Source organism: Pyrus communis, chromosome 10 (assembly GCF_041283825.1).
Source record: "Pyrus communis isolate YQ-2024b chromosome 10, ASM4128382v1, whole genome shotgun sequence".
NCBI classification, from domain to species: domain Eukaryota; kingdom Viridiplantae; phylum Streptophyta; class Magnoliopsida; order Rosales; family Rosaceae; genus Pyrus; species Pyrus communis.
Genome location: NC_142574.1, coordinates 6415020 through 6425141, shown reverse-complemented (window position 1 = coordinate 6425141; position 10122 = coordinate 6415020). Strand labels below are relative to the sequence as shown.

Genomic DNA, 10122 nt, shown 5'->3' with positions numbered 1-10122 from the left:
AGAAGTGCCCAATTGAGCATTTCCCCAAAACGGCGCCAAACTGTTAACGATCAAAACTTGGAGGTCAACAAAAGACCAATACGGTTAACCCTGGATGAGTTTAACGTTAAACAAATACGAAAACAAGAAGATTTAAATGGTTCTCCCATAAAATTGGGCTATGTCCATTGGAGTAATATCCCTGTAAATTTGGTATGTTACAAGAACTCTTAATATAAAGTAATCCTAGTCTATTCTCGTGATCGAACCACTTCTAATGGGCACTGATTTTTTTATATATAAGTCATGACTAAGCCCAAAAAGTCTATGCCATTTAAGTTTTTCACAGTCCTATTACTAAATGAGTTGTACTAGTAAACTTGGTCCGTAGGCTACTTCTCCACTATCTGATTGACACATGGAGAAGAAATGGCTACTTGCTTGGTTTCCTTCGTCGACACCACTCGAGTGCAGTGCTCGTTAGTGGGTGGTTGGAAATCAGTTAAGCTAAGCACTAGCTCTGAAACCAACTATGTCCTTCTCTGTTGCAAGCCAACGCGTGAGTTGACATTCGTAAAAGAACGGTCATTGGTGGCGCTTGTCATTAATAACTAAGATAGTGCTTTGTCAACTATACATTGTTTTAATGAGTCTAAAAAGACCCTACGCTTTAATGATAAGTCGATATTATATTATATATTTTTTCCTACTTTTAGTATTAATTACTAGTTATTTTGTGAGAATTTTGATACTTTGAATTATATTTCTAATGTAAAACATTCGACTTTCTCTTGAGCAAAAAGTAGTCAAACAGACGAATTTTAGAGTGATTCCAATTGAAGGAAGTTCGTGTGTTTCTCAATCCAATTTTTATACTTTTCTACCAGTTAACAAGCGTCATTCTAGCTTAGTTCATCTACATATTTGGAGATCTACGTACTTTTGACAAGTTTTCATGTGATTTATTAAGGTAATTCAATCCACAAGATCTATACCTTGCATGAACTGTGTATTGTGATTGAGCCACCGATGCGACGATGGAGATCAAATCTTTTGCATCTAAATGGGTGTGGCTTTTCTATAACCCAAATCATTGACTAATAAGTGTTTATAAACTTAACTTTTGTTAACTTTGTTGTCAGAAATTTAATATGTATCAGTCAATAATTAAGACTATAGAAAGGCCACGTCCATTTTAGACGTAGAAGCTTTGCTATCGTGATGATGAGCTGCAACTTGCCTGTGTTCTTGAGCTTTGCGAGTGATTGAGCGTCAGGACAACTGCCACTTCAAAGACAAGAAGTGCGACAAAGCTATTATTTTATACTTCGTTGATATTTGGATTCTTGGCACGTAGTAGGATATAAAACAAAGTCCTTAAGTTACCTTAAGTTACTAGACGAAGAAAAGAATCAAAACAAGCACAATCTTCTAAGAAGTTAAATAATATAGGGAAATGTCTACTAGTTAATATGAGAAACGGGGAATGTCTACTAGTTATGATGCACGTATGTTGGGGTCTGGAATTTAACGAGTATGACCACAACTAGTTGGCCTCAGTGAAAAATAAAATTAAGAAAAAGCTTAGAGGACATTAAGGGTCATGCGTGTCCTTGAAATAACAACAATGAGTATCATGTTTTCCACATGCACGGTTAACCGGTGGTTGGTATACGTAACAAGACTTTTCAAACTACCACTATAACCTTATATACGTAACAATTATGTTTTAATTGTATCTAATATACCAATAAGTTGCCGTTAAAGTTTCTTATTAATGCAAAAAACAACTCATTGCTCGATCTTCAGTTTTGTGCATATAATGTGCATGTACTGTACATATGATGTGCATGTGGTGTGCATATAGTGTATATGGTGGTGACATCACAGGTGATGATGTCATTTTTTTTATTTCGAAGAGAGAGCTTTGAGCTTTGGGTTGGCTCATATTTGTGAACATATCATGTGCATGTGTGTGCATGTCGTGTACATACAATGAGCATATCCTGAAAAATTCATCCAACAAAACACCAATTTTTGCCAATTTTTAGTAAACACCATCAGAACATTAAAACAATGTAGGGAATCCTATGATATAGAAGAGGGAAAAATGATTAAATTTTGTTTCACTATTACTTCATATAGCTTCTGGGTTTATTCTCCCCTTCCCTAAATATGAAAAAGCTCACTTCTTTAATCCCACAAATTTGCAAATATTGGAAGGAAGAGTGCAAACAACAAATGGGTTTTCTTGTTTCGGTGGTGTTGACCTTTCGAGCCCAGGATGTTCGTGGAGAGAGAGAGAGAGAGAGAGAGAGAGAGGAGGAGGGCTTTCTTCCTACCAGACACCGTGTGTGTAGCAGCAGTTAATGACTAGGCTTTGTTCCCACCCTCCCACCCTCAATGTGAGTCTAGTGGTGCTGGTCTCGATCCTCGATTGTTTGATGTGTTGCCGAAAAATGGTCAGAAAACTCACGGCCTGCTGGAGTTTTGATCCCAACGATTAGGGATGGGATTTGTGACAAGGCTAGGTGTTTTCGACTTGTGAGGACGAGATGAAATTGGTGGTGGCTTCATTTTGGACGGTGTTGATCGGGACGACTATGCACCGTGTGTGCACAGTGAGAATGGGAGAGAGAGTGCATGAGGGAGAAGGTGAGAGAAGAGAGAGGGAGGGAGAGATGGAGAGTAGAGAGAGAAAATAGAAAATGGGAAGAAATAACCCATTTATATACGAGGGTAATTATGTCATTTCAAGATGTAAGAAAAATCATGTTTTTGCCCGATTGTTGTGCATGGTCTATGCATATTTGAAAAATCCTATTTCTATCCTAAGATTAAAAAAATATTCTATTTTAAGTAATTCCCAATAATTTAAAGTGCAAGTAATACTTAACTCACTCAAAAGACTGTCATTGGTAGAATCCAACAATGACATGCTTATTATACTATATATCATTTAACTTGAATTGGCTACTTAGCCTCTCATTCACATTGGTATAGAACTCTATGAAGAGAACCTAGCTCGTTCATTTATTTTGGAGCATCATCAGTTGCATTGGATCAATACCATTTCTTTGTCAGAATAAGAGTATGATTTGTTTTAGTTTGGTTTTTTCAACCCATCCAAATATCACGTGGTATCATGTTCTTCAAATAATATTCTTTCAGTCGCGTTACTTAAATATCTCGTAAAACATATTTTTGGTGCATCCAATTCATAAAACTCGTTTATGCGTGTACTTCAAATTAGGGGTGGGCAAAAGGGTAAAGGAACCGCGGGTAGGGGCGGGTAGTGTAGGTTCGCGGCGGGTAAGGGCCGGGTCCCCCTTTTTTTGGGAACAAACGGGGCGGGGCGGGCCGGGGCATGGTTATTTACGGGGCGGGCCGGTTCCTACACCTTAGAAAAACGGGGCCCCGGACCGGCCCGTTTCATATTATAATCAACGGTTGAGATTGAATGATAACCTATCATTCAATCTGAACCGTTAATTTGTAACCTAGGTTTCCAAATCAGTTTCAGACTTCAGTGTTCAGTCTCAAATCTCAATCTCTCCAACACTCCAACCCTTTCTCAAATTCGCGGCGCCGCTCCTCCGTCCACCTTCTCCGACACGACACGACTTCAGTGTTCACTTGTAGGAGGTGATGGGGATTTAGAGAAGGGTCCGATGACTGCACAGCCAAACCAGAACTCTCTGGCGGAGCCATCGCCGTCGCCGTCTCCGTCTTCCACGACGTCGGCGCCGGCTTTGGTGCTTTCCAACTCCGGAAAGCGGATGGACCAGGCGGGGAAGAAGAAGTACTTGAAGCAGGTCACCGGGCGGCACAACGACACGGAGCTCCACTTGGCGGCTCAGCGCGCGGATCTAGCCGCCGTGAAAAAGATTCTCGGCGATATCGATTCGCAGATTGTGGGGACAGTTAGCGGTGCGGAGTTTGATACGGAGGTGGCTGAGGTTCGGGCGGCGGTAGTGAATGAGGTCAATGAGCTGGGAGAGACGGCTTTGTTCACGGCGGCGGATAAAGGGCACCTTGATGTGGTTAAGGAGCTGTTGAAATATTCGAATCGGGAGACCGTTACGAAGAAGAACCGGTCCGGGTTTGACAAATTTGCCCTTCTTTTCTTGTGTTGGATCCCATCATGGAGTCCCGACGTATTTAAAATTATACACTTTGTGCAATCACATTCTCTAAAATTTAACAAGAAAAGTCAATCAGCAATGCAATTATGGATCTGGGATTTAATCTAAACTATTATTATATTGCTTACTTACATGTGATTAGTGTTTTGATTAGGGTTTTGATGTGTTAATAGGAGGGGGGGTTGCAGAAATTCCAAGCAGAAGTGGAGGAGGAGGAAGAGAAGGAACAATGCAGTCCGGTTTCTGTATTGGACCCTCCGTTCCAAGACGATGATGAGGGACATGACGATGAAGACGGTTTTGATTTGGAGTGCAGCTATGCCAATGTGCTGAGTATCTAATAATTGCCATGCTGTACTAAACTTTTTTTTAATCTTTATACCCTTGTTTGCTGGTTGTGTGGTCATTTTCAATGAGCTTGTTACTGTTTGTTACGTAGGACATGAAAGTTCAAAGCAAAGATTGTTTTTGTCATGACACCATGCTTATCTTTGTGGGATCCATAGCCAGATTGCTTCTCCATGTTTTTATCAGTGTTTCGGTTCAGAAGTGTCGGTCAAAACGCTTGTTGTCTTTGTATCGATGTTACATACGTAATTTTGCAGTGACCATAACTGCATATGTGACCCACAGTTCTGTTTTCTGATGTCAATGTGCATGTGTTGGTTCATCAACCCTAGTTGTTCATTTCAAATTTGTGATTGTGTTTTGAGAGTTTTTAGTGGTTTTCAGTTTTGATCATACCCTTTTTATTCATTTATAGGCTCATTGATTGCCCTGCTTCAAAATGTGGCAATTATTCACCTATTTTCTGCATTTCTTCTTCCTGTTTTGTTATGGAACCTGTTGAAGGCACGAGAGTTGTTTCCCCCGTTCTCTGTTTTTCCTCGGTGTTATTACAGTTAAATAAAGATCCGTATATAGGACACGAGAGTAGGAGAGGATCAGTTCAAAGTTTCAAAATTAGAACTGCACATTAATAAATTTTGGAGGCATGTATATGTTTGTGTATGTGCCTTTATTTTGTTTTCCCATCTGAGTAACAAATGTTGGTTCCTAAATGTGATATCAAAGTAACAGGTTATTTTTGAGTGTATGGACAACTCTTGTAGCAATTTTGAATTTTCGAACAAGTTACCAATTTTGGTCTTTCCTGCATTGAATTTACAGGAACAAAGCACCACCTTCTGCTGAAGCGTCGTAGATTTGAGCAATTGGCGGGGTTAGATCCAATTGAACTCGAAAAAAGAATGCTAGAAGAAGAAGATGGTGATGATGATGAATGTGAGAATGACGAGTCAGAAACATCGGATAGCAGCAGGGAAGAAACTCTTGAAGTGCTTCTCAGAGAAGTACTTAAATTAAGTGTGGTGTAATTAACTGGTAAATTGGTTTTAAAGTAATCCTTGTGGATACAGTCTCATGCTTGCATATCTATACTATTATTGATTTGCAGGCTTGTGAGTAACTTAATTTGGGTCTTTTGAATCTCTATTTTTAGGTGTTTAAAAGTCTACAACATCCAGCTGCTTGATTTAAAAAATAATGTGCAGTTTGCAATCTGTGCAGTTTTATGCAGTTTGCAATCTGTGCAGTTTTGTGCAGATTGCAATCTGTGCAGTTTTTTGTGCAGATTGCAATCTGTGCAGTTTGCAATCTGTATTCTGTACAATTTTTTTTTTTTTTTCAAACAACCAAAAAAAAAAAGACCCGTGGACCCGGCCCGTTTCAGCCGGGCCGGGTAATGTCCGGTTCTTATATTAAAAAAAGTAATCTCCGGCCCGGCCCGCCCCGTTCCCTTTGAACCTAGGTTCGGTCCGGTCCCTTCAAAATTGGGCCCGGCCCGACCCGTGCCCAGCCCTACTTCAAATATGAAATGTGAGTTATTTAAAAAAATATATATATATGAAACGTGAGTTGTTATTACAAGTCCAAGTCAATGTTTGGTAGCTTGGCCATGTGAATTCTGACAAGGAAAAGATTTCAATTTTTAATGCAAACGAAAGCAAACCACATGACTGATTATTGACTGGTACACAGGTTATGGATATGGTTTTGATCCGAATTCAAATGGTGAGAATTGTAAAACTCTTTACATTTTAATTATTTATCGTGCATTATGCTGTTAAAAATTATTTGATTTTTTTTTATTTAAATTTAAACGTAAATAGAATCAGACAAAAACTAATCGTACAATATACGACAAACAGTTATAATGTAGAGATATCTAAGATCCTCATAAAGTGAACTTAAAGAAAATCCTCTTTCCAAAGAAACTTCACATATGCAAATTTCTGCATTTCTCTAATATTTTTCAGGGGAAATAGTAGCTAGTTTTTTATTATTAAAAAACATTACAATCTTCTAAAAGAACGTTACTAATGATATTTGGGAGCTCATCATACTTACAATTAGATTTTAGTTTTGCATTTTTAAATAAAAATCTAACAGTTGACACACTCAAAATATCTTCTGAGCCAAAGTACCATAAAAAATTCCTCCATTAATGTTGGGGCAATATAGCCACTTAACCCTTCATTAAGGGTGGGCACGGTTTGGTTTGATGGGGTTTTGGTGCGAAATATAGCCAAAGTACCGTAAAAAATCCCTCAAGGTGTTTTTGTATCTATCTTGGGTGCAAGAAGGCTCACCTCTCTTCATCTCCTTCGTTTTGTTTTTGGAGGAGATCTTGACGGGTGTGGAAGAGCTCTTGATGGGGGTAGTATGGACGGCAAAAGGTTCCTTGGCGGGCTTTTTTCCAATCTTGTCTACCTTTAGGGCAAACAACTTATCCTTTTGGAAGTCGATGATCGGCTCATTCTTCCTATGATTGGCAATACTCAGCTCCATATCATGGGACCGAGTTGCCAATTCTTCAAATGTTCTTAGTTTTATGTGTTGGAGGATGTAATGTAACCCTCATTGCATGCCTTGAACACACATCTCAATGGCAGAGGTTTCAGAAAGCCGATCTTTTTAATCCAGATTTAATGAACGACATCTATTGATGTAGTCAACGACAGGTTCATCCTTGCACTGTTTCGTACTCGTCAGCTCCAATATGCTTATGGTGCGGCGAGTGCTATAGAAGCTGTTGAGGAATTCCTTTTCAAGCTGGTCTCAGCTGTTGATAGACTCGGGCTCGAGGTCGGTGTACCAGTCAAAGACATTACCTTTTAGCGAGTGCACCAACTACTTGACGAGGTAGCCCCCCCCCCCCCGGTCCCAACATTGTTGCAAGTTTCAATGAAATGGGTAATATGTTGTTTAGGATTGCCTTTTTCCATTGAATTGCATGAACTTAGGTGGCTACCAACCCTTTGGCATCCTCAAGGCGTCAATCCTTTTAGAGTATGGTTTTGAGTACAACACGGAATCATGCGAGCTTCTTTCATATTGCTCCTTGATCATGCTTGTGATCATCTCTTGCAGCTATTGGATAGAGAGATCTCATAAGCGTTGCAGCTTGGTCCACCTCTAGCTTATCCTTAGCTTTTTCTATCAGAGGCTCTTCCTTTTCGTTAATTTCCTCCTTTGGTGGATCAACCTTCGGGTCAGCTTTCTTGTCGTGCTGCGCCTTCAGAAGATTGACGAGTGTAGCAATCTACAAGTCATTTTCCTTCATGGTCCTTATCAGCCTTGTGATTGCTTCACTCATTTGTGTCAGCTACTCTTCGATTGAAGTCGCACCAGTAGTTATGACTTGCATGGCTATAGGATACAAGTTGCTATTTTCTTCCCTTGGTGCCCTTAGCGAGGACATGATGATCATAGGCTCGTGCCTTGGGTGTTCTTGCTCATTCGACAGAGTTGATGTAGAGGTGGAAGGCACGGCAGAGAGAGTTCTTGCCTTGCTTCAGGTTGTGACGCCCAAAGTGTCACCACTTGCTGCAAGGATGATTTTGTTCTTTGCGTTGGTTGCAGGAATAGCTTGATCCTTTCTTGATGTCATGTGTGTTTCTTATGGATTTGAAGACAAAGATGAGAGGCAGAGAAATCCCATTGGGCGTGCCAAATTTGTAAACACGAAAATTCTGTAACGAATGAAACGAGAACACGTGTACAAAGTAGATTTGTATTGATAAATTTGTAGGGTTACAATCTTTGTTTACAACTTTCCTCTGATTCGATCTTTGAAAGATGTGTGGATGTGTAGGTTGTTGATCCAAGAGTCACGATGACTTGATCTCGGACGAATGAACGAACGATTGCTTCAAGTTTTGAGCTTGAAACAATGCGTGGATAGTCTTCACCTTTAGGTTTGTGCATGACTTACAGAAAAGGTGATGTTGATGTGGGATTTTGTTGATTCAAGGGTCTTAGCAACTTGATCTTGAATCGAACGTCGTTACAAGTTTTAAGCTTGCAACAAAGCTTGAAGGAATCGGAACAAGTGCTTGTTGATTCTTTAAGGGAATGCTTCGGCTTTGGTCAAAAGAAATTTTTGGCTTTGGTTGTTCATTCTTCGAAGAGAGCTTTGGCAGCGTATTAGTCTTCAAAGATTTGGCAGAGGTTCTCGTGAGAATTTCGGCCCTTCAATGTAGAAATTGTCGACCTTTATGCTTGTCTAAGGACCTTGTATTTATAGACTTCTCAAAGCTTTCCTTTGGATGGATTTGCTTTGATTTGTGTCTTGATTCGTCAATGGGAGAATTTATGCATGTTTTGTGTCTTAATTTCAGCCACTTTCCCTTGCTTAGCTGAAATCTATAGAGCATTCTTGCCTATTTTGCGAGCAATCTTCAATTTTTACTTATTTTGTGAAGATGCTTTAGCTTTCATTCTAGTTTTGGGGGCAATTTGGGCCCTTTGCCGAATTTTAGGAATGCTTTTGAGCTTCGTTTGCTTGATTTGTGCCACATGTCATTGATGACTTGTCCATTTGTGATGAATCATATGCCACGTGGAGCTTTGTGATGCATCATTTGTATGCAATGCAATTTACATGTCTACACCGTTTTCTTACATTGTGGTTCGGTTTCAAACTGAAACCGTTTCACAACCTCAAAGCCAAACTGTTCGATGCGGTTCGATTTGGTTCGTGTTTCGGTTTCGATTTTCGGTTCCAAGTACCCACCCCCACCCTTCATTGAGATCCCAGACAAGGGTGAACAACATCCATGTTACCCTAAGTTCGACCAATATCATTCAGAAGACTAAACACCATAAATAGGGGATTCTTGGGAATTATCTTCATGCTGCATGGCATGCCCTTAAATGGTGAATTCTTCGGAATTGTGCCTTAATTAGTTGATCATATTCATAGGCGACAATATCCAACATGGGATCAAATTTTAAGATTCTTCCAAGGGTAAAGGACAAATTTTGCATGGTATCAAATTTTAAGATTGTTCCAAGAGTAAACGACAAATTTTACCGTGCATCATGTACCAAGCTTTGATTGGTGTAGACCCTCTAATGATGCCAAAATAGCTACGTGTGTGTGTGTGTATATATATATATTTATGTACAATATAAAATGCAAAGATTTGGAGGCCTCCATACAATAATTTTTTGGTTAATTTTAATATTTATGTACAATATAAAATGCAAAGATTTGGAGGCCTCCATACAATAATTTTTTGGTTAATTTTAATATTTATGTACAATATAAAATGCAAAGATTTGGGGGCCTCCATACAATAATTTTTTGGTTAATTTTAATAAATGTACTTATGTTTATATATATATATATATATATATATATATATATATAAACAACAACTGTAATATAAAACAACTATAAATTTATGCAAAGATTTGGAGGCCTCCCATGTTTTGATACAATAATTTTTTGGTTAATTTTAATAAATGTACTTATGGGTGGCCGACCGCCATGTCTGGCGGCGCGTGGCCAGTGAGCGAATGTCATCTTTTTACGCTAACTTTGATGTTCTAAGTCCATATTTAATATACATTTGGTGTGATTCACTTGTTTGAACCTAGTTAGTGATTGTGAGTCACTTAAATATTTTTCGGAAATGAGTTAGGAAATGGA

General features: G+C 39.1%; 1 protein-coding gene across 1 annotated transcript; it reads left to right on the top strand.

The window, feature by feature from the left end:
• The first annotated feature begins 3500 nt into the window (after positions 1 to 3500).
• Positions 3501 to 4927, top strand: LOC137732954 (ankyrin repeat-containing protein ITN1-like). The gene is made up of 2 exons (XM_088677293.1): positions 3501 to 4075; positions 4298 to 4927. The coding sequence occupies exons 1-2, from the start codon at positions 3651 to 3653 to the stop codon at positions 4455 to 4457; spliced, it is 585 nt and encodes a 194-aa protein (XP_088533419.1). The 5' UTR covers positions 3501 to 3650; the 3' UTR covers positions 4458 to 4927.
• The last annotated feature ends 5195 nt before the right edge of the window (positions 4928 to 10122 follow it).